The sequence below is a fragment of the Cucumis sativus genome, chromosome 6 (genome assembly GCF_000004075.3).
Source record: "Cucumis sativus cultivar 9930 chromosome 6, Cucumber_9930_V3, whole genome shotgun sequence".
Taxonomy (NCBI): domain Eukaryota; kingdom Viridiplantae; phylum Streptophyta; class Magnoliopsida; order Cucurbitales; family Cucurbitaceae; genus Cucumis; species Cucumis sativus.
This window is the reverse complement of record NC_026660.2, coordinates 6,833,088-6,856,490: the sequence shown is the minus strand read 5'-3', so window position 1 is coordinate 6,856,490 and position 23,403 is coordinate 6,833,088. Positions and strand designations below refer to the sequence as shown.

At 34.3% G+C, this 23,403-nt stretch overlaps 3 protein-coding genes and 1 non-coding gene across 6 annotated transcripts; 2 read left to right on the top strand and 2 right to left on the bottom strand.

Annotated features, from left to right (window-relative positions):
- Positions 1-1,185: 1,185 nt before the first annotated feature.
- Positions 1,186-6,316, top strand: LOC101211660 (cationic amino acid transporter 9, chloroplastic). Its single transcript, XM_004140468.3, has 8 exons — positions 1,186-1,539; positions 1,948-2,357; positions 3,525-3,701; positions 3,838-4,062; positions 4,151-4,327; positions 4,415-4,639; positions 5,314-5,403; positions 5,784-6,316. The coding sequence occupies exons 1-8, from the start codon at positions 1,275-1,277 to the stop codon at positions 5,913-5,915; spliced, it is 1,701 nt and encodes a 566-aa protein (XP_004140516.2). The 5' UTR covers positions 1,186-1,274; the 3' UTR covers positions 5,916-6,316.
- Positions 6,317-6,658: 342 nt separating this feature from the next.
- Positions 6,659-10,508, bottom strand: LOC101212139. Its single transcript, XM_011658536.2, has 7 exons — positions 10,159-10,508; positions 9,929-9,998; positions 9,686-9,741; positions 9,509-9,584; positions 9,359-9,395; positions 7,678-7,792; positions 6,659-7,158 (listed from the first exon to the last, which is right to left on the bottom strand). Exons 1-7 carry the CDS (start codon positions 10,437-10,439, stop codon positions 7,080-7,082), a joined length of 714 nt encoding a protein of 237 aa, XP_011656838.2. The 5' UTR covers positions 10,440-10,508; the 3' UTR covers positions 6,659-7,079.
- A 1,339-nt stretch (positions 10,509-11,847) lies between these two features.
- Positions 11,848-22,889, bottom strand: LOC101220196 (nucleolar protein 6). Of its 3 annotated transcripts, none has more exons than XM_031887086.1 (27): positions 22,441-22,889; positions 21,522-21,709; positions 21,158-21,319; positions 20,643-20,808; positions 20,268-20,390; positions 20,024-20,157; positions 19,789-19,939; positions 19,047-19,114; positions 18,556-18,654; positions 17,757-17,872; positions 17,422-17,596; positions 17,227-17,337; positions 17,072-17,150; positions 16,804-16,950; positions 16,221-16,334; positions 15,631-15,755; positions 15,465-15,547; positions 15,270-15,394; positions 15,048-15,132; positions 14,836-14,973; positions 13,568-13,664; positions 13,361-13,486; positions 12,939-13,031; positions 12,734-12,839; positions 12,487-12,629; positions 12,316-12,402; positions 11,848-12,246 (listed from the first exon to the last, which is right to left on the bottom strand). In XM_031887086.1, the coding sequence occupies exons 2-27, from the start codon at positions 21,648-21,650 to the stop codon at positions 12,115-12,117; spliced, it is 3,114 nt and encodes a 1,037-aa protein (XP_031742946.1). In that variant the 5' UTR covers positions 21,651-21,709; positions 22,441-22,889; the 3' UTR covers positions 11,848-12,114. The 3 variants fall into 3 exon arrangements, with proteins under 3 accessions (XP_031742946.1, XP_031742945.1, XP_031742947.1); XM_031887085.1 differs by having other exon boundaries at positions 15,048-15,168; positions 22,441-22,888; XM_031887087.1 differs by lacking the exon at positions 22,441-22,889 and having other exon boundaries at positions 15,048-15,168; positions 21,158-21,309; positions 21,522-21,649.
- On the top strand, positions 20,461-20,582 carry LOC116404844. The gene has a single exon (XR_004217942.1). It is a non-coding gene; the product is annotated as a U6atac minor spliceosomal RNA (small nuclear RNA).
- Positions 22,890-23,403: the final 514 nt, after the last annotated feature.

The following is a 23,403-nucleotide window of genomic DNA, read 5'->3' as shown; positions in this document are numbered from 1 at the left end:
AAATTGTAAAATTTCATATAGACCAAGAGAACTAAAATAATATTATGACCTACCAACTTTTTTTTTTTTCAAATTGCAAAGAAAAAGGACAAAAAAAAAAGTCCCTAACTCTACATGTTAACTATTAGAAAAAGGGGAATGGAAAAGAAATTAAAAAATGTTACAATTAAACCATATATATCAGCATCTTTCTACATTTCTTTTTCCTTTTTGACTATAACTACGAAACTTCTTAGTGAAGATTTTTTATTCAACTAACAAAATGTGATCATACGGCAACCTTTAATTCAGTGTAGCAAGAGACTACATAATAGATTGATGTAGTCAATATGCACCCAAATGCACACAAAAAAAAAAAAAAAAAAACAGAATTAGAACTATTTTTCGATCTTTGTGGATGAGAGTATTATTTTTAATTTTTCGATAACCAAACGAAGTTTAATCTCAAATCCAATTAGCAAATGTTTATATATTTTTTCTTTTTTTTTTCTTAGTCATTATTATTATTTAGTAGCAACTCTACAACTCTGCAGTCCAAACCCTAATCTTCATTTTTTAGTCTATTGTTTTTTTTTTTTATCTTCATAGTTATTTCTATCTTGTTTTAAATAAAATATAAGATTATAAGCATTAATTCAAAATCTTTTTCTTTCATTCTCTTTACACCCCTTTTTCTCTTTTAACCTTTTCCCATAGAAGAATCATTTCCTACTCATGAAAGGGTAGAATATTGTTTAATTTAGTTAATGTCATGTTTTCTTTAAAAATATTTTATTTTAAATACAATATCGAATGTGAGATATCAAATCTAATTAAACTAAATTTACTTTGACAACAGAAAAACAACAACTAGGTATTATTGAAAGTTAGGCAAAATAATCGCAAATAATATATAGAGCTAAAGATATTTTCAAATAGCACATAATATAATATATTGAAATTGTTAACAAAACGAGTATAGCTTGGTTAGCATGAATATATATGTATATTGTTTGATATGTCCGATAAGAATGACTAACATTTTCAAAACGTCGTTCTTCCAACGTCTATACTTTTGCAGACAATTTTTGGAAAGAAATATAAATATTTAAAATTAATTTTATATGATCAAACACATAACAAAAATAAATAAAAAGATATTTTATAAAAGAAAATCCAACAATTGGGTGAGGAATAACTAATAAGAACAAAGATATTGGTAGTAACCATTTTATCGATATTTCTTACGGTTCCCAAGTCTCCGCTTTTGGAACTTCACGTGGCATCGTCATTTCATGGGTGCTCGAAATTTACAACCTTCTTCTTCTTCTTCTTCTTCTTCTTCTTCATCTTCTTCATTTTTCTCCCGTTTTTGTTCCTCTGCTTTGAGAACCAAGCCATTGATTTCTCCCTCCGATGCTTCCTCCAATCGTACCAACTCCGGCGATGGCCTCGTGCGCCGTCTCGGCGTCATCGATCTTGTTCTTCTCGGCGTCGGCGCTTCCATCGGAGCTGGAATCTTTGTTGTCACCGGTACTGTCGCTCATGACGCTGGTCCTGGTGAGTTATTTCTCCTTCTTCTATGCTTCTGATGTGTATTTATCGTTATATGAATGCTTAGTTTTGTGTGCGCTACGATTTTTCGATCTGGCGGAGTATGTGTTCGTTTTGTATTCGGCCGTACGATTTCTGGATTTGTCGTTTTCGGATTCTCTGAGTTTTTGAGTTGTACTGTTACTTGTCGAATTTTTAGTGGACGTCCGGTTTATTTAACTGATGTTCTATATTTTGTTTCGTTAGTTTTTTTAAACTGTGATTTGGTTTCGCTCTTATTGCTGAGATTGGTAGGGGAGTAGATGAGGATGTTATTTCTTTTATTCCAAAGGAACACCTCTGGAGGATTTGTCTTGCTGGTGAACTTATTTCTGTTATATGAGAAACTTTTACAAGTGTTTTATTTTGATGCAGGAGTCACCATTAGTTTCACGCTAGCAGGAGTATCATGTATCCTAAATGCACTCTGTTATGCCGAACTGGCTACTCGCTTTCCTCCTGTTGTGGGCGGAGCATACTTGTATACATATGCAGCATTTAATGAACTCACTGCTTTTCTTGTTTTTGCACAATTGATGCTTGACTATCATATTGCAGCAGCTAGTATAGCACGGAGCTTAGCTGGTTATATAATCTCATTTCTTGAGATCTTTCCTCTTTTTAAAGACAACATTCCAAATTGGCTTGGAAATGGGCAAGAGTTATTGGGAGGAGTTATTTCTATTAATGTACTGGCTCCAGTTCTTCTAGCTCTATTGACCTTTATTCTTTGTTGGGGTGTTGGAGAGTCTTCTACTGTAAACTCCATCATGACTTCATTGAAGGTGCATATGCTTTTATTCAACCTATTAATTTGTTGGAAAATACTAGTACGAATTCTCATTCTTTCACAATGTGTACAGTACTTGTTCATTGGTAATATTTTGGTCTTTGCGGGTCTTGTTGGTACTTAGCAAGGGAGGGACTCTAATGTGGTTAGGTTTTGAGTTTTTTTTTTTTTTTTTTTTGTTTTTTAAAAGATTCCATAGTTAAACCTGTGGGAGCTTTTTATAGTTTTATGTTCTGTCGTTGCACTTCAATATTTTAAATCTCCCTCTTGGCAAGGCTAGATTTACTTGGTCGAATATTTGGATTTGTGTTGCTTCATGTAGGTTAGACAGTTTTTTTTCAATCCCACAGAAAGTTCCTCGTAAGTTTTTACAATAGGAATATCACCTGAAACTGACCGAATTAGAGAGAACCTTCCTCCTTTTTAGAAAAAGAAACACTTCTTTTCCAAGAGTCAACCTTTCCCTCACATTGTCCTCCACATGACTCCGAAAGGTTAACTCTTAAGGGTTATTACCGAGAGGAAGCCCAGCCCTGGGAACTCACCCACACTCCACCAACTTGACCCGATTGCTCACTTTAATAAGATCACTATAAACATCAATGATATGATACTTTCCTCTATTTATTTTCAAGCCCGACAGGCTTCAAAGAAAGCAAGGATGTGATGTGATTTAGAAGTAAAATAGTACTCCTCATTACCCGTTGAACTTTCTGCATTCCAAGTTGTAAAAGTACGATATTCTAATGCTGGGGCTTTCTTACCATTAGAAAGATAGGCTATCTTCCCTTCCCTTTGGTATACATCCGTACATTAGAGACCGCATAAAGAAAATATCATCATGAAGTCAAGGATTTGTACAGAGAATCAATATTGGGGGGGGACTTGAGGTTCATTCTTTCACAATTTATATTCAATGCTTTCTTATAAGAGAAAATACTAGCAAACATTTTGGAAGAAAAGAAAGAAAATCCGTTATATTTGGACAGCTACCTGTTATTTAGTTACACACAATATTAATGGAAAAACCTTTCCTATCCAATACTACTTTTAATTTTTGTTTTGAATTGTGTTAAATCTTAGATATCAAGAAGTAGAAAAAGGTTTGATGATGATGAAAAATATATGTAATGAACCTTTGATGTTTGGAACTTGTCTGCAGGTCATCATCGTGGTGTGTGTCATCTTAACTGGTGCTTTTGAGGTTGATGTTTCAAATTGGTCTCCTTTTACTCCAAATGGTTTCCATGCAGTGTTAACTGGAGCTACTGTAGTATTCTTCGCATATGTAGGCTTTGATGCAGTTGCAAATTCAGCTGAAGAATCAAAAAATCCCAGGGTACACTAATTTACTTCCTTTATGATTACACGATTACCATGATTCAATAAGTTTTGTAGTTCAAAACTTCAAATAGCAATCTACCCTTTGAAAGCTTTTAAGAGATCAGTTCTCTTTTTTATGTTTTTCCGTTCAGAGGGATTTACCAATTGGCATAATCGGAAGTCTTCTCATTTGCATTGCTCTATATATTGGTGTCTGCTTAGTGATAACTGGAATGGTTCCTTATTATCTTCTTGGGGAAGAGGCTCCCTTGGCTGCTGCTTTTACATCCAAAGGCTTGAAATTTGTTTCTTTTTTGATAAGTGTTGGTGCAATTGCTGGACTTACAACAACGCTTCTTGTTGGTCTTTATGTTCAGGTGATTTACTTCTAACTCAATAACTACTGATGTGTTTACTTCACATTTTGTATCTTATGTGCCAATTGATGGGATGTGTGATATACAGTCACGTCTATATCTTGGGCTTGGGAGAGATGGTTTGCTGCCTTCTTTTTTTTCCGATGTGCACCCCAAACGCCACACTCCTATCATTTCTCAAGTCTGGGTTGGTATTATCGCTGGCGTATTGGCTGGATTGTTTAATATACACTCACTCTCTCATATTCTTTCAGTTGGCACCCTGGTATGTTGGCTAATCTTTGATCCTAGAATTGCTTCATTAACTAACCTATTATGCAACTTGAGCTCTATTTGCTGCTGCTTCGTTTAGACCGGCTACTCTGTTGTCTCGGCTTGTGTTATCACCCTGCGGTGGAAAGACAAAACAACCCGTCAGGTGTCTTCTTCAACCTGGCGAGAAGGTGTCATCTGTCTTATTGTAGTTGCCTGCAGTGGTTTTGGTGCTGGAGTGTTTTATCGGTATGGTTCGCTGTGGGTTTCTGTTGTAGCTGCTGTTCTTGCACTTCTTGCATCGATCGCTCTTTATCTTCGCCATGTGAGTTCAATTTGCCTTTAGCTTTGTTACGAAGCCCAAAGAATAAGTTCTTTCTTTCACATTTGCTCTCAACAGTATTCTCTGTTTCTTTTAAGCATGGAGAATTATGAAAATTGGTAAGGGAGCGAGAGAAAGTAATAATCATAAGGTTGGAATATAAGATGAGAAAAGAAGAGTTTTAAATATTCAAGCTTCGATCAGTTGAATCCTATTTAATCTAGCAAGGAGGCAAATTGTGAATATCTGATTGAAATTGAATGAACCATTCTTCCAATTGATTGAAGTGTGAACTTTTGCTCTATATTTTCAATCTTTGTTCATCCTAACCTTTTCTCATTATCATCAATTGGTCCATTTCTTCACTCTATATTTCCACCCTTAATACTAATTTGACTCTACGAACGCTATTTTCCATCGGAATACACATTTAGAAATCAATGGAGAAGGTATAGTACCTATTGTCTTCTTTGTTGCTTAAGGTTGATTCACGATTTAGCTTTAATTGCATTTATGACTCGAAATCAACTAGCTTTCTCGAGAATGAAATTTGGCTGTTTTCGATCTGGTATGCAAGTGATGATATAAAGGTTCATCTTAAGTATTTGTAGAAATAAACCAATTTTCACATTGAGTTCTTAACTTCTTTCTTATGTTCGACATCCTTTTTTACTCAGACTTATGGAGATGTGGCTGGATTTCCTTGTCCGGGAGTTCCCTTTGTGCCGGCCCTTTGCATATTTGTCAACATGTTCCTATTTGCTCAGGTACTACTCATCTTATACCCTAAATCCTCACCATGCTAAAAGTTTAAATCCTACTTTAATCTTATTTTACTACCGTCAAATATCTAATTTTAATTTCTATACTTGCAATAAATCTTAAAAAATTAACTTGGTAAAATAACGATAAGAAAAATATCTCTTTAAAAGAAATAACAATTTGACAAAGGCCAAATTTAGACAACTAAGAATAAAACCAAATTCTAAAATACCATGTTTAAAATAGTATTCTTACCATTTAGTATAAGATGTAAAGATGTTGGACAATATATCTGCGTTTAGAGATCTCAATATGGAAGAAAAAACAACAAAAAACAAAAGCTATGGTTGGGTTAGTGTTGACTAACACTTTATTTTGGTTGCAGTTACACCAAGAAGCGTGGGTTAGATTTGTGGTGGTCAGTATTATTATGATCATCGTTTATGCATTTTATGGGCAGCATCATGCTAATCCCATTCCCCAAGGTTCTGACCTTTATTTTCAGGTTCCAGGTTAGGTAAGCTCCATTTTTAGTTCTTAAATGCCATTTCTTATTAGGCACATGGATAAATTAATCTCGTCAATCGAACGCCTTGCACCTTAGTGTTATACTTTGGTATAATAGCTATGGACAAGTGGCAGAGTTCAGCTGTGGAACATACAATGTAAGAGTTAATAAGGTATGAAATCGACAGTTGAACTCCCTTGGATAAAACAGGGCAACTCTCCCGGTACAAGTGTGTTTTATTTTTGTTACATTAGAAGTGATTTGTATGGAAATAAAGTCATCGATATTCTTATGAAAAGTACAAATACAGTGATGTAGTAAAATTTTAAAATGCAGTTTATAGTCCTTACAATCTGAATAATTGTCTTCCACTTTTATTATAATGAAGTATTTGGATTGTTTGGGTTGAATGTTTTCTTTCTCCAATTGAATTTCAGAGACGATCTGTTGCTTGTTCCACTATTCTTTTACATCTTTTTATTAGGCTATTTAAACACCCACTTAGTTTTTCTTTTTCTTTTTCTCAACGGGCCTTTTTCTTAAAAAAAGACATTTAATTCTTTCTCAAATTTTCAAAACAAAAACGATTTTTTGTCAAGTCCAAAATCACTTCCAAATATGCATTTAATCACTCTAAAATTAATTTAATGTTTAATTTCATATCATCAAAATTGAATTTTAATAACTGAACATATGTTTGTAGTGATTTTAACAATAATAGAATTACACTCAAACATGCTCTAAATCAGATCTACATAGAGAAGAAAATGATTGGCTTACTTGTATTAATGTAGTCTTTAACACACCCAAAAAACGTACTCTCTAGTTGTTGTTAGTTTTTTTCCCACAGAGATGCACACTGTTTCAATAAATTACAACTTGAACTCCAAATTTTTCTGCACAAGAAACCGTTAGACTGAAATGTATACCTTAAAACGTGTTTAAAAAGCTACACAACTCTAGAGATGTGCCATTTGTCCATTCATTTTCCGACACAAATGCTACAGTTCAAAGCTCATCCCAAATACGTCGTTCCTGTGGATCTTCGATTCTGTGAACTAAATCCTCCTTGGCTTGAACTGGATTTCTACCATGGTTAATAACATCTCCAGGTATTTGATTTGCTTGCTTAGCCATCCCTGCTTTAATGGCAGCAGTGGCCATCCTCTGTAACTACAGTAGCCCAATGCGTTTTGAGACGACATAAAGAACAGCAAGAGAGAAGAAGAAAAACCCAACGGCCAATATAATCCTGTTCATATTAGCCTCTCATTGTTAGAATTTACTAAGTCGTAAAGGTGGTTTGACATATTAATGCTTTTTTTAATAAAAGAATTTCATTGATGTATGAAGTACTGTGAAATTTCATTAATGCTTCCCTATAATTAAAACACGGTGTACTTCACTGTAACACACAAAGTAAAGTCAATAAATGATCATTTAAAACCTTAGAAGAAAGATTTAGTTGGCTAAAAGGAAAAATGTCATCACAATACTTTAGGATTGATCAATCTATAAGGATTCAGTCTATAAGAAGATCCCCTTTTTTACTCTAATTTTTAGGTTAATTGTGTTCATCTGTGTCCATGCCATGTCTCTAATTAGAAAAATAATATTAATATAATTAAAACACACATATCGAACACGTAGCAATCTAGAGAATGACCAGACATCTCGCCACTTTGCCTAAAACAAAGTATTTGTTCTTCCAAGATTTGACATATAAAGAATTTATATTTGAAGAACAAGAGGCAATTAATCATCTATTTACCTGTCCATTACATCTTGTCGTTGCATTGTTGAAAGTAAGTTTCTGGTTCGTGTTAACAATGAGCGATGCCCCTTATATTCACTCTCGGCCTTCTTTAACACTCCAGTTGATTCATCTGTAAGAACCAAATACTCCTGTGTAAGTTCCACAGGTTGGCCAGGTTTCCAATAACACACAAAGATAATCCAAGAAGCAATTCTATCTTCTAGTGCTTTTATCACATGATTTCAAAAAACTAGTCTAAAATAATATATATATATATATATATATATATATGAGAGCTTAAAAATGATTAGACTGTTTTCAAATATAGTAAAATAAGCCAAAATATTTATAAATATCAGTAATAGATGCTGATAGATGTTTATCAGTTCTATCACTATCATTGATAGACTGAAATTTGCTATATTTTCAAATATTTTTAGCAGTTTTGAGATTTAAAACAATTTCCCAAAATGATTTAAATATCGTGTTCTTGTGCTCCATTATGGTTACTAGACGCTAGGAGAGTTGATAAGCACCATCAAGGACTGTTGTGCTGTAAGGGAAGATTTTGTTTTGAGTTCCCATTACCACTATGAGGTGTTTTGAAAAGAGGTTTGGAGCTCGGCACATCTCAACGTTTTCCTTAAAAGTTTTTATAAATAAACTTTTATCAAATTCTCATGTTTATTTTTGTTCTAAACAATGGAGCCTTGTAGATAATAACAAGGGAAAATATCAATTTATATCCCTAAACTTTGGGAATAGTATCAACTTGAACTTGAAGACCCTTTTGTTAGTGATATGCAACTATCTTCACTAGATTCCATTTACAATCAGCTTAAGATCACCTCAAGAACATGGTACTTTTCCAAAAATCCCAGCAAAGTAGCAAGAAAAACTATCATGTCATGTAATTTTTTCAAAATAAGTAGAGAAGAGTAGAGGAAGGCGAGCAAATGAAAAACCTCATAATAATAATAGTATAATCTGATTAGAATGTTCAGGCTGCAGGTAGACAAGAAGAGGGAAACCTCAACTTTGCAGCACAATGAGAACTGAATGCGATCCTAAATTAGCAGACGTGTAGTTCAAGACATCGTGATCATAATTTAGCATCTACACATATCATAAATTTATAAGCCGTAATCTAACCCTAGCATATCCAAAACTGCAAAGCAACAGGAATTAATGTGGACTTCAAATGGTCCGACCCAAGTACCATGTTAATGAAAATGAGTAAATGGAATCAAAATGCCAGTCAGACCATTTTGCTTATTCTAAAAATTATGTAAATTATTTAAACATTCTGTAAACAACAAGGCAACGAAGATAGTACTCATTTCCTTGTCGTTCCCCTAAGATCAAGATGATCGGTGTTTTCAATCAGTACCTGAGATACCACTCATACTACCTGCTAAACAAATATTTTCATAAATAAATAAACGCTAAGTTATGTCTTACTTTCTAATTCCCTCAACTGAGGGCATATATGAGATCTGCAAGAGTGGAATTTTTTTTAATAACTCAGCTTAAGATAAGATCATGGATATCACTTCTATATGTTGTGTACGGTATATCCTAACAAGTTCATTTGCTATGCTATGTAATTCTACCATCAAGATGAAGTAAAGCTAACTAATTGACTGGAAAGCACAACACGAACAGAGATGCCATACAAAGATTTTAGAAAACATACCGAAAGTCTCAATTGTGCTTGCAGTTCTTTCCACCTCCTACAGGTCAGAATTCAAGAACATTACATAACTAAGTGAAACGAAATTTAAAATTCAATCAAGATCAAATTAAATATAATAAAAATGAGAGATATATAAAACCAGAAACAGACCTGAACCATAAGCTGACGGGTTCGGCGAAGGCTTTCGGTGATGCTTTCTGCAGCAGATGTCATTCCAGCCTTAGTTCTGCATATGGGGAAAACGAGGTTTCCAACATTACAAAAGAGATGGACATTTTGAAACAATTAGATAAACCTTTTGAAAACCGTCACGTATTGAAAACTTACTGTAAATTCCGTCTGCGAATTGTGGACTCTTCTCCTCCACCTAGAAGTCGTTCTCTCTACAATGAAAGCCACCAACATCCTGAGTATAATGTAAAGTTTGACATTGAAGAAATAGTGTTATCTCAAAAAAATTTCCACATTCAGGAAATAACGGAGAAATGCAACATTAAGCATTAAGAATACTAGGCCAATCTATATAAACTATATAGGAAAATATTACAAAAATCAGTTTAAATTAATTACCTCCTCCTGAGCAGCCTTTCTCATGTTGGTTTTTGCTTGCATATTAGCATTTCTCAGACTCGATCGCAAACTGAAATACATACAAAAGAGGAAAAAAAAAAAGGAACCCCGTTTCAAGTAACAACCAAACGACAATCACCCATCACTTCTATTGGCTAAGAACGATAGAATTTAACAATTCCAGTCCAATTAAACTACATGAATCACAAAGGAGCTTGAAAATTAGTTACTTTTGAGATTGATTTTTCCAGGATTCAAGCAGCGATTGAGCAGCTTCGACTTCAGAATCAGAGAGCAACTGGGGAGCAAGAAGATCGAGCTTGAATTCCAGCGATGAGAGGAGGTTCAATCCATCTTGAGCAAGAGCATTGAGTCTGGGGAGGGAATTCTTCCCCATTGATTCACTTTGTTTATCGTATGAATCGATTGCCTTAATCCGCTCGATAGTTTGATGAAAAGCCTCATTCCACTCATTTTTGACCCGATTCACCTCCTCCGCAACCTTGTCCATTGCAAGATCTGAAGGAAATTTGTAGAAGTCTAAACGAACCACCGAGTTCTGGAGGATTTTGATTTCTAATCTCCTGTTTTATTTCAATATGGAACAAAAAATGTTAAAAATGGTGAGAAATAACTCTTCAAATTTTTACTTTTCAAAAATAGCACTTTTTTTTAGAAACGTATGTAAAAATCTTTTTGCTAGTGAAATCTCCAGCAGTATTAACATCAAAATTCTACTGATTTTCCAAATATAATGTAACTTTTTTGAATTTTATATCCAATATCACCTCATTTTTTAAATCATATATCAAATCTTGCAATCAAATGACTTTGCAAAAAATAATAATACATACAGGTGCCAGTTGAGCTAAGTTCATATTGACAATATGTATCTTTTTTGTAATCAATACCATATTCTTGCTAGTAGCCTTTTGCAGCAAGTCAAGTTGTATAATGTTTTAGATTTATCAAAGTGAGTTTTGACCTTATAGTTTTACTTACACCCAATAGGTTTTTGATGAAAAAAAATGGACTTGGTGAAGAATAGTTAAGGGATTTGAAAAGGAGACTTAGAAGGTAGATTTAGAGATTGGATCCCAACAAGTCACTTTGCTCAATGTTGTAGCTTAGAAAGCGATATAGACGAGCATTAACATATAGATTAAGGAATATAGACATGTTTCAAGTTTGACATGTTAACGAGGTTAAGGAAGGACACAACCTATATAATTAATGACTTTAAGACGAAAGTAAGAAAGTGCATTAATATATAGATGTTCAGAAGGACAAATATTTTGAAAACAAGTGATGAAAGAAGACTGATGACAGACAAACGTGAGAGCAATTTCACCTCAAAACTTCAGAAATTTTTTAACAATACACTTTCTAATGGTTCCACAACTTTGAATTTAAACTCAGCAATTTCTTTAGACTGATTCTTGTTATTGTTGGAGTCATTTGGATACAATCCAAGTTTCCACACCACCACTCGTTGAAGAGGGTCTTACGAAAAGAAAACATTATTACAGATACAAGTTTTTCTCTTTTTAAGAAACTTTAACCTTTACTCTAAGAAAATCACATAAATAACTCTTGGGTTAGGCTCTAATTGTATAATATTCCCTTTTATTTAATCTCAAGCTGAAATTGACCATAAATTTATGTAACATAATATTTTAGTGAATTAGAACTTAGAAGTTCCACAAAAAAGAAGTATTGGAATTCTCAACAATTATTCGGAACTTGAAGGAATATATGGCATTTTTTTCTCCTCTAAGGTGTGTCAATTTCCTAAATATTATGTTATGTAACATAATGTAAGTTTCCTATCAACAGATTTTATCAAGATGAGAGACTAACCAACTCCCTGTTTGGAATTTTACCAATACAATTTTGAGATGTTGGGTGAAGTCCTGAAGGAAGAGTAAAAGTTGATTTAATTTAATGTAAAACCTAATGTATATTTTCCTCACCCAAAATTTCCATAATATTAATACATCAATAATCAAATATAATATACATTGTAATAATGGGAAAATTGTTCAGTTGGTAAGCAGCCTTTCTTCCATGGGCATAGAAAATTCCAACTGAAAGATGGGGTAAAACATGATTGGATAAATAACAACAGATCTAATGATACTTAATTGAAGAGAAAACCCTAGTATACTATTTCTTTGGCACTAAGCTCAGGTGGTGAGCCTTGGAGCTTTGAGTAGGTAGATACTCCTCATTAAACCTTTACCAGTTTCACCAGCAGATTTTAGCACTTCAGCTGGTTCTTTTTCTTCCGCCACATCTTCGTCGTCACGTTCACGCTTCTGTAAGAGAGAGTAAAGAATTTGGTTTAAATTGTGGTGATAAGTTTTCAAATGGCAGTAAAATATTACCTTAGAACTGCGTTGTCCCCATGTTACACCAATTGCATCACCTCCCAAAGAGTCATACCATAAGTTGAAAGTGTTGGAGAATTCTTTCTACATTTTCATAAAAATGAGTAAGCAATGAAATCGACAATTAAAAAAATGAAATATCAAGGCATCCTGAGTTACTTTACTTGCCTGCAGATCCTCGATATAACACCTTAATGGATCAAAATTTACCAAAAGTCTGTCCTTGATGTTTTCAGAACTTGCTTTCAAGTTTCTAGGAGATAAGAATGGAGTGAAGATTTTGGTAGGATTCCCTTTTGCGACATGGGTTCCTGCTAGAATATGCTTGTGATTAAAATTCAAATATCAAAAGCTCCGACAAATACGAAAAGGGAACATCGAGAAAGACTGTCACTAGCCAGCTCACGAAGGTTACCTTGGTTAAGTTCAGATGGGAAGAGAAGGTGTTGTGGGTAAGGTAATTTGTCTCTATGGAGAAGAATAACAGCGTCATAGTTCGTCAATGGAGTTCGGAAAAGGGACTGCAAACGGAACGAAGTTTAAGTTGGGTTTCTCAGGAACTGTCACGTCTAAAGCTGAAAATAAAACGATCAAATCGTGGTTCTAGGATACTTCCTTACCTCCCACAGACAAGAATCGACCTGATGCTGCAACATTAGTCTTGTCAACAAATCTGCGCTGCTTCTAGCATAAGCAGCCAACCTTTTGAGCTCCTTTAACATTAAGGGCACTTAACGTCAATTACAAAAGAATAACAAAGCTCAATCAATGATGTCATGCATACTATGTGCAACAGAGCTCTATATTTAAAGTCTCGGGCGGCAGTGACATCTTGCAGAGAAATTTGTAACGAAATCATAGGTCCCTACTCACACTTCAACTAATCCAACTAAATAATCATATAATTTTATAAATTTTGGCACAGAAAAAGTTATGAATTAATATCCTAGGTAGATTGAAAGGCACTTAATTCATTATTCTTTTGATAAGAAAAGATATTGAATTAAAGGCACTCATTAGAAAAGAGCTTAAATTTTCATACCGAAACTTTTGGTGAAAACTTGGTCCAAGCCTCGGATGCCTTGTCATAAGCTGTTGCTAAGAACATGGCAGGAATTCCACTTTGTAGATTTTCTTGCAAATCTTTTCGTGTCATATTAAATTTATCCTATAAAAAATCGATGAGAATAAATAGCAATTAAAGGGCACCCATAAGTATAATAGGAACTGCTTGCTAACACATTCTTACAGCTATTTCTTTCTCCTCGTTTGCACCCAAATCATTGTTTATGTCAATAACCAATGGAGAAAAAGTCCAATCATATTCCGACAATAATCTTAAGAACCTATAAAGAAGTCACAAAGCAGAAACAAATGAAGTGAGCTGCAAACAAACTAAGCACTGAAGGATGTCAAATGAGAAAATAATAATAATTTAATGATAAATTCAATTATCTTGGTAAGGTTGGAAATCACTTCAGATTTTGATGCTTCGTGGCATAAGGTTATAGCAAGTACATATGAGTAGGGCAGGATAAAGGCATAATCTTTCAGCAAGCTTGTTTTTCATGAATAACCAAATTTTCATTGGAAAAAAAAAAAGAAAAAGAATACAAGAGCATAAAAAAAATAAGGCTCAAAGAAAAGAGAGCGAAACTAAAAAAATGACTTCAATCAAATAAAATAAGATCGAAAGGATAGTTATCAGAAACTTTCATGATTGAGGCCTAAAAGAGTTTTTTTTTTCCCTACTTGACTAGAGAACCGAATCTTTATAGGGCAAATTGTCCTAGGAATAAATTTGTCGCTAGACTTTATATTTCTTTGTGAGCTTCGGATCTAAGGAGTTTTGTAATAATGTGCTAGGTCTTATTCCTCTAGATAGGAGTCCCTTTCTGCTAGTTCTTGTTTGCTCTTTTTTTTTTTTGCCACGACTTGTTTGGACTTATTTTGTTGGCCTTTCCTGTATATCCTTGTACTGTTATCTCATTTTCCTCAATAAAATTTGAATTCTCTTTAGACAAATAATTTAAAATAATAATAACGATAAATAACCAGGAACTTGCAGATGAGTAATTTGATGGGCCTTGCCTCGCATTCCAAATTCTTAATATTTTCCATTGGAAAGGGAACTAGAGAAAGAAAGGGTTGTTCGCAAGCCACTTCCCTTGCTATTGAAAGAATTATTTGGCTAGAGAGAGAGAGAGAAGAGAACCTTTAAGGGTGTAGAGAGGTTTTAGGAAGGAGTGTGCAACATGGCTCATTCCAATACCTAACTTTTGGTTTCTACGTCCAAGTTCTTTTCTGCAATTGTCCTTTATTTATTCTTTTTTTTCGTATAACTGGAATATCTTTCTGTAAAAGCTAATTTATTATATTTTTGCCATTCACTTTTGTTTTAGGCTTTTGTTATTTTATAACCATTCCGTTTCACTTTCCTCCCATGAAATTACAGATAAAAGAAAAAGAAAAGGCTCCCCACAAAGATGCATTAACCATCCATTAGTATATACACACCTTAAAAAACCTGTGATTCGAGAAAGTGGTGCATGGAAGGGTAGAGGCTTTAGGAAAATTGAAGCTACCAACAGTTCGACTGCTTCCTCTACCAAGCATGCTGAAAAGAAATGTGAGGCTATCCATCGTTTGGCCAACCTTAAAATGACAACAACACAGTTGTGAGGAGTGCATTATTGAAATCTATAACATACACAGCAATCAGTACACACCTAACAACCGGTCCATATATTGAGTGACGAGCCTGTAGTCCACTAATCATGCTAGAATGCTGGCTTTGAATAAAAAGTTGTTTATCTGTCAAGGAGGTCCGATTTGATAAATCATTTCCAGCTGAAAATTAAGTTAACTTGTTAACATTTAAATGGTTCAAGAAAACCACAATACCACCTGACCCAAGACCTCATAAATATGTCAGAGAGATGACGGCTTACATTCCTTACTCAACAAACTCAGGCCTCTTTCATGCCAAATTTTTAGACGGAAGGCATAACCAGAAACAAGTACATTAACAGAATCTTCTGAAGCAATGCATGTCATACCCCAATCATTCTGTAGACTGCAATATTGAGACCATCAGCTTGACATCCGAGGTTAATGTTGTCATTACAAAATCAAAATTTGCTCACCTCTCTCCAATTTTAAGAAGGAAGGCTGTTTTGGTTTTTTCAATTGCAACCTCATCAGTAGGCCAGTTCCCAGAGCCTTCCAACTGAAAATAAGGGGATAAGATCTGGTCAAAAGTTATTTCCAAAATGCTAATAAAGAAACGTAGAGTTCAGGGTTACTTCATGCCTGAATCATAACTTCGAGTGGCTTGATGCAGGATGGAGCAAATGTCTTCAGTGTTCGCCGATCACTTGCTTTTTCTTCAGCTAGTGGGTGAGGTTCGGGAGGATAGACAGATGTATACCTGAAGGCTGTAAATATGATAAGCATACAGTCTGCTATTCTTAACCCTGTGTCTAGGGGAAATATTATTCCTGAACTTCCGGTTGATATAACCAAGATTCCTTCTTATTTAAAGTTGATAGTACTAAATTATTATGCTGATATAACCAAAATTGTCTCAGGGCAGATAAATAGAAAACCATTTCAAAAATAGGACTACAGCTCAGTTAAAACATTAGTGCATTTTCTTATTTTGTTTTTGCATCTCCTAACTCCCAAGTAATCACACTTATTACGAGGTAAACTCTGCTGACTTCATTGCCAAAATGATGTCAATTAAAGATATGATGAAGAAGTACAGATCCCTACACTCTTTGATATAAATGATAAAAGGTAAATAGTCCAAATCCCTGCAATCTAAACCTGGACAATGAAATTATAATTGACAGGAATAATCAAGAGCCAAGGGAATTGTGTCCTCTGAAGAGTAATACCTGAGTCTAAAGGCTGTACAGCAGACACCTTCAAAGGAATGTCTTCAATTGACCGTAAACGCTTCGATAAAACTTCATATGCCTCAAGCAAAGTTCCAGAAAATGTTATCGGATCTGAAATAATAAAGAAACCTTTTATTTAAAGAAAATATTGCCTTAGCATTTGTTTCAATACAGCATATGGTGTAAAATTTTTCTTTTGAACCCACTAAGATATGTAAATATTAGTTTATGTAAGAAAAAGTAACTTCCAAGTCATACGCTGCTATAAACTTAAAATAGCATTATAGTTTGACTTGAGGGGGGCTAGATGCAGAAAGCATCTTGTAAACACGGTTGCAATACAAGGAAATGCATTAGAAAATTTTGTGAATATTAAATAGAAAGAATCAAACTTAATATGAAAAGATTATGGTTGAAAGAAAATTATGCATAAATTATGGAAAAACAAATACAAAAATAGCATTTTGTGAAAGTTGGTTCATGAACTATAGTAACATGTCATAGCTATCTTTTCATTTAACAATTAAAAGTTCGTTTCTTGTTTAAAGAAAATATTATAAAAGATCAGGTCATAGAATACCTCGAGAACCATGAAGCAGGGAGAAATCAATCTGATCCACAGCATGCATAATACAGTTGGTTGACATTGGTGAAAGGTGTCGAACAAAAAGATATTCCACAATTCTTTTTAAAATGAGATGTCTTGTCCACTGATCAGTTTCCCAAACTACGAAATTTAGAAATAACCAAGTTAACCTTTTGTGGGTGGTCTCAGATGCAACTTGTAAGGCCACAATACTCCTATCAACAAAGTTAATAATCTAGCAGAAGAAAAGATATTATATAACCTGTGCTTTCTGCAATTCTGCCATCTTTAAATCTCCTGAGCTCAGCTTTTTCACCCCAAAATCTCCGAAATTTTAGGGCCTGTTATGGAATAAAAGCTTGATGAGTAAATGTATTTTAAAAGGGGGGAAACTTTCTAACTTGGGGAGTTATATACATCTTCTTTGTCATCAGCATTCGGACCAATATCAACTACACGAAAGGCTTTTTCCACAGAGCTTATTGAAATTCCAACAAGCAATGGTTGCATATCAAATGCTGATAATCCCTGAGATCACAAGGACGATTAGCACACTTGATTAAAGAATAATACATATACATAAAACACTAAGTTTCAGTAAATGACCCATACATTTTCAATATTGCATCCAGGCTCGGTGTTCCTCCAGGAAACACGAATGAATTTTGCTCTATCAGTCAGGCCTTGACTTAAAACCCCATGTATTTTCTGCTCATATAGTCTCCAGCACTCATCATCAATACAAAAGCCTGATGCATATAGCTTATCTTGTCCCCTCAAATTCAATCTATAGAAATAAATACAGACCATGATGTAGAGCAAAATGAAATCTTACTTTGACGTAGATGCCCATAATTAAATAGGATGAAAATCAATGACAGAGACCATCCATAATGTACAATAATGCAGGGGAAAAAAAGGAAATGTAGAAGAGTTGCGGTCTATACCTAATACAATGGTCATATTTAACAGCAAAGTCAATTTTGGTCATAAAAACCTCTTCAAATCCACCATTACTGCATTTGTCCAAACATACAAGTGCCATTGCAGCCTCATCTTGAAGCTGAAAATTGAGAAATGGACAAAAGAAAAAGGAAGAAGCTAACATATCAGCTGAGAACAAAGTATAAAAAGTAATAAATAATTTTTTTAAAAAAACGTAAGTTGGAAAACCCTCCTTTGTTTAAAGGCAATAAATAGTAAATGCAAATGAAATGACTCCAAAATGGTTCGAATTGATATTTTCTGTTAGAATACAGAAGAAAAATCATGTGCACCTCTGCTTTTCATACTACTTCAGTCTAAATTGAGGGAAACCCCTTCTAAGTTTGTTGAACTTAAGCCGCCAGCCAGATTTATCATAATTCAACAGTAAATAATATGGAATAACTCCTTTACTGACAGCGATTCAAAAAACACAAAGATACTCCAGTCAAAGTTCAAGTTCAGTAAAACGCATCTTATTGGATTAATGGCTAAAGAAAATTTTAAAAATAAAAATAATAAACCAAAAACAGCTATTGGGATGAGGTGTTGGTGTCCTTAATTAAATTCCTTTTGTAACTATACCACTTCTTGTAGTTAACTCAAACAAGAGTAAGTTTTCTGTAAGCTTTCTAGGGATTGAATTCTCATTAATCCCCTAATATTTTTCAACATAGCAATAAAAATGGGATTTAATTACATTTCAGAAATTAATGAACACAGTCAGAATTGATTGAGCATAAATTTTTTACATAACCGTACCTCAGCTAAACCTGATTGCGATATTCGAAAAGCAATGTTAAAGTTGGAAGATGGATTGCATATAACCACAGGAAACAGATCTTTATATTGCTTCTTTTCCTGCATGAGAGAGTTGAATCAAACATTAACACAGAGTTTGCAAGGAAAAAATATTAGAAACGCAATGATTGCATGAGAGATCTCCCACGACATAACTGATCATCAATGAGAATTATAAAAAAACACAGATACTCTGTGAAGTATCATTAAATAGATAGAACTAAAGTAAATAATAATGATTATACGATAATCTGGAAAAGCAATTGACAGTGTAAACTAAAATTTTTTTGGACTCATCATTGATGGAACATAACCCAAAAAATGAAAAGAATCTTATCTCCTGAAGTTGACCTCAGGAACTTAATTAAAAAAAAGGAAAAACACCCAACACAAAAAAAGATACTCATACAAATAAATACATTTTAAAAAGCATTAAGAAACAAAACTTAAACCTCCTTTGAAATAATACTTTGAGGTCCAAGCTTAAAATAGAGCCCACGCTTCCATAAATCTGAAGAGGCTGCAGACACAGGATAAAATTTTCCAAATAATTACAAATTTCCTTTCTTAAACAGAAGAATATGACAACTTCTATATAACTCAAGGAAAACTATTAATTTCAGGCAATTGAACCATAATATGATTTAAAACCATCATTTATCAAATATATTTATCACTTGTTACTAGCATTGCTCTAGCACAGAAACTTTCACATATAAAGGAGGCATCCTAAGAAGCACGAACACTTTAGTTTGGCTAGTGTGTCCGTGTCGTACACATTTCCCACACTTGGACATTTGTTGGATATGTATCTGACACTCGTAGTGCAACAAATATGATAGATATGCATAGAACATTAGTTGACTAGACTAAAAAGGCACATATATGACAATAATAATAAATTGAGTGTGAGATACATTGAACTAAGCTTTTTAAGCATATAAAGGCATCTGTTTGATTTACTATGAATTTCCTTTTGACATAAAAATGGTATATTTTTAAAAATGTATACTATAATAATCGTGTCCTATCCATGTCTCATATTCATATCTCTTTTCCTTAGAGAATATATTTAAAACTGGAAAAAGAAATAATGATTAAAAAATCATTCTTATTTTTCTTTGTCATGCACATCACCGAATGCTGTTTTGACTAACGAGTGAGAGGATAGAGCAAAATAAAAGAGAAACTTGCCTATAAATTTTACTGCAACACGAAACATCTGGATCGCCGTCATTGAATGATTTATTATGTTGTGCATAATGAGGTATGATAATATTACAGCTATTAAAAATCCACTCAAGCAATCATGAACATATATTGGAGCCCTCTGCCGAGCCCAAACCTATAACATAAATGAGATGTTAAAATATCAAAGATCTAAAGTGATCAGGTCAGTACAAGACAATATTGTGACTCATGAGCATACCTTAAGTAGAATTAAGGTTTCTACCAAACTTTTTGATTCAAGAAAAGGCTTCTTAACCATTTCCGCAGTATCTTCGAAGTACATATCTTCCAAAATGCTAGAGTTATACTTAGGTGTAGCTGGCAGTAAGCTCCCTTGAAACAAATAATAAAAAAGAAACGAGAAAAGTTGGTTGACACACTTAACTAATAGATGGTCAAAGTATGGTGAACATAACATACTAAAAATGAAATGATGAGAATACCTTGGTTCAAGGCATGGATGTTATTTCGCTTGAGATTCAATTTTGAAATGCTAAAATAGGATGCTTCTATTGTTGGAATTATTCTGACAAAAAATCCAGGAGCTACCTTCAGCTCCTCCAAAGCTACAACCGAAATTTTATTTCTCAAAGTTAATATTATGAATGTAATTAAGGCCTAAATGTGAAAGCAAGTGTGTTTGATTATAGGAGTGATGGTTGGCATCTCGCCTGATAGGGTCGGGAACATCCTTCGGGCTTCCCTTTTAACACATACGATTAAATGTGCAAGCAAGTGCAATGCCAACATCTATTTTCTCAGATAAAGTGAATACTAAATTTCTGATGCAGTAATTGCAAAGCTCCCACATAACCAACCTGGATGAATGATTAAAACAGGTTTTCGAGCCTCATTCTGAAGTGTAGAATATTCAACCTTTGAAAACATTGAAGATGAGTTCAAATACTTCTTGATTGTGCAAAGGTAAAGGAACCTTTTAGCATGGTACCGGTAATTCAGGTAGTCTTTCTCATGGAAGCACTCCTGCCACCAAGAAGTGTAGTCTAAGAAACATCCAAGAGAACTACTAGTTTACTACCCTACCAGCATAAAATATTGAAAAAAAATTCCGAACATACAGACAAGTATGTTAAATTTGCAATTACAGATATTATATCTGAACATTTGTTCCATTTCAATAATCACAAGTCCTCAAAGCTTTCTCAAGTCAGATGGTTAAAGCTAGGACTACTGTCAGACTCTTGAACATTTGATGAAGCCAACTGTCCAAGAAAACCTAACCTAACTTTAAGGTTACTCCTTAAAGACATTCAGACTACTACTACACCAAATTAAGAAATACCTGAACTTCGTCAACTTAAATATGCAATACCTTTGGCAAGCCAACTAAAAGATCCACATTTACATCGGGTTTTGCAATGCCTTGAAAGGCATAACTGCCACCAATCTTAATTGATTTTGGTTTCCTAAATTTGAATTCCACTTTGTCTGCGCCAATATCCCTGATAAAACCCGGAGCTGCAGCTGCAGTAACCTGTAAAGTTTTTAGCTTTGAATTCAATTCAGAATCTAGAAATTCAAGGAAAAACAAAACAAGACTCTAGTTTGGTTAAACATGACAAGAACACCAAGGCCATTCATTGGTTAATGACACCAGGTGAAGCAGTTTATCGAGCAAAGAACATAGGGGTCATTCATCGTTTGACATTTAGGTAATGAATGGAGAGAAAAACAACCTTCAAGTCATCAGGAATAAGTTCAATTGCTTTTTTTATATCTGAAACTGTGCTCTCGACGAGCTTATGCAGTGCAGGGGAGTAGTCAAGCTGAAATTCCTTTAAAAGTTCTTTGACCTTCATCTCCATGGGATCTAGAAGATTATCGGAATCTATTTCTTCAGCTTGACTGAGAAACCAATGCTTTTCTGGAAAAGAAAAAAAAAGAATATGGTGATTAGGCTTAACTATGAAATCAATGCTTTTTTGCTTCGGCTTAACTGAGATACCAAGGCAAACATCATGCAGAACTGCACACCGCATCATTTATACAATTAGACATACTTGCTACTCGATAAACATGAAAAGTAAATAACAGTTACAACATACCAAACACATAATCGACGTAGCATTTAATGTGTACTAAATCTCATCTCAAACTCCTCGAGTTCCTCCACACTAAATCTCAAACACCCCAAATGATGCACATATCAGTCAACAAACTAAATAATCATAACATCCCCTCAGTCTACAAGGGCACAACCATGACGTCTCCTCCATTCACAAGAACGCAACCATATCAGTATGTCATACATTCAGTCTAAACAACAATCTACCAGTTCAATCCACACTTTATATAAGCAACATCTATGAGATTTAGTCATTTCCACATCCTTATGTTTGTACATATACATATCGAGTCCGTCACAACATGCACTCAACCACAAGTCCACATCAATAAATACATATATATATATAAGTTTTTCCAGTCAAACACAGTATGCTCCAACTAAATCTAATGTTTGTTGTGAACCCAAGGAATTCAAGTTCAACCTAAGATTGCACAACTGTCAACAATTAATCCAACCAATCTTGAATTTGTTTTGGAAACAACTACAACCCAACTTCAATTTTTATCAATAAAAATTCAACAACTCACAGTAAAACAAGGCAGTAGCGACCGAATCTACACAAAAAATTCGTGCAAACTGATCAGAGTAAATTGATTTGTGATGAGTGGCCGGAAGGAAACGCGCGCTGCCTCAAAATCGACCGGCGATCTGACGCGGCGGCTGGGCTTCACGAACGGAGACCGGCAGCTTGCAAACAGACGATTCGCGGCGGAGAGACGGCGTAGGGCGTGCAGCTGTCGGAAACGGTCGGCGGCTGTCTTCGTCGGAACGGAAAAGAGAAGGGAGGAAGAGGGTGGGCGGCGGCGGTTGCGAGTTTGACGCCCGGCGAACGGCTTGCACAAAAAAGAAACAGAGGATGGTCGGCTGGGTTTCGGCTTCAGGTGAACGAACAAGAAAAAAGAAATGGTGGCCGCTGGGTAAGTTACTGGAAGAGGGAGATGGAGAGGGCGTAGCACCCGTGAGAAGAAGAAAGGAAAATTTTAATTTCCTTTTATTTTTTATTTTTTTATAATAATAATATTTATAATAACTATTATAATATAATATACTTCATTTTATCCTATTTCTTTTCTTCTCCCAAAATTTCTGTAATAAAAAACACCCCAACAATTTAAAATCTTTAAATAAAAAGACAAATTGTTTAAAATAAAATACCTCAAAGTCGGGATGTTACTCTGTCAGACCAAATTTATTTTATGAAAGGTAGTCACCACTCTATGCACACTCCAATTGATTTTATCAACGTGCAACGACAACATGTTTTGAAGCTTTCAGCATATAGTTAGTATTTCAATCAAATTGAGCATCCTCGACTCATTTACCTTATTGTAGACATTTTTTATAAACTTAAAAATGGGTCTCATATTTCATTATGATTAGACAATAGTTTGCACGTTCAAATCTCTCTCCCTAAATTGCACTTAAAAAAGATCTTTAAAAAAAATCAAAATTGCCCACTTTTCATATTACGAGCACAAGATATCCGAATT

Coding starts and splice junctions, on each gene's coding strand:
- LOC101220196 (XM_031887085.1), bottom strand. CDS start 21,650: ATGGAGATGAAGGTCAAAGAACTTTTAAAGGAATTTCAGCTTGACTAC. Junction 15,756..16,220: donor TGTACAGCCTTTAGACTCAG/GTATTACTCTTC, acceptor TCATATTTACAG/CCTTCAGGTATACATCTGTC. Junction 15,395..15,464: donor CTTCTTAAAATTGGAGAGAG/GTGAGCAAATTT, acceptor TCAATATTGCAG/TCTACAGAATGATTGGGGTA.
- LOC101211660 (XM_004140468.3), top strand. CDS start 1,275: ATGGGTGCTCGAAATTTACAACCTTCTTCTTCTTCTTCTTCTTCTTCT. Junction 2,358..3,524: donor CCATCATGACTTCATTGAAG/GTGCATATGCTT, acceptor ACTTGTCTGCAG/GTCATCATCGTGGTGTGTGT. Junction 4,328..4,414: donor TTCTTTCAGTTGGCACCCTG/GTATGTTGGCTA, acceptor TGCTTCGTTTAG/ACCGGCTACTCTGTTGTCTC.
- LOC101212139 (XM_011658536.2), bottom strand. CDS start 10,439: ATGGACAAGGTTGCGGAGGAGGTGAATCGGGTCAAAAATGAGTGGAAT. Junction 7,793..9,358: donor AAGCACAATTGAGACTTTCG/GTATGTTTTCTA, acceptor TGGTTCTTACAG/ATGAATCAACTGGAGTGTTA. Junction 7,159..7,677: donor CGACAAGATGTAATGGACAG/GTAAATAGATGA, acceptor TAATATGAACAG/GATTATATTGGCCGTTGGGT.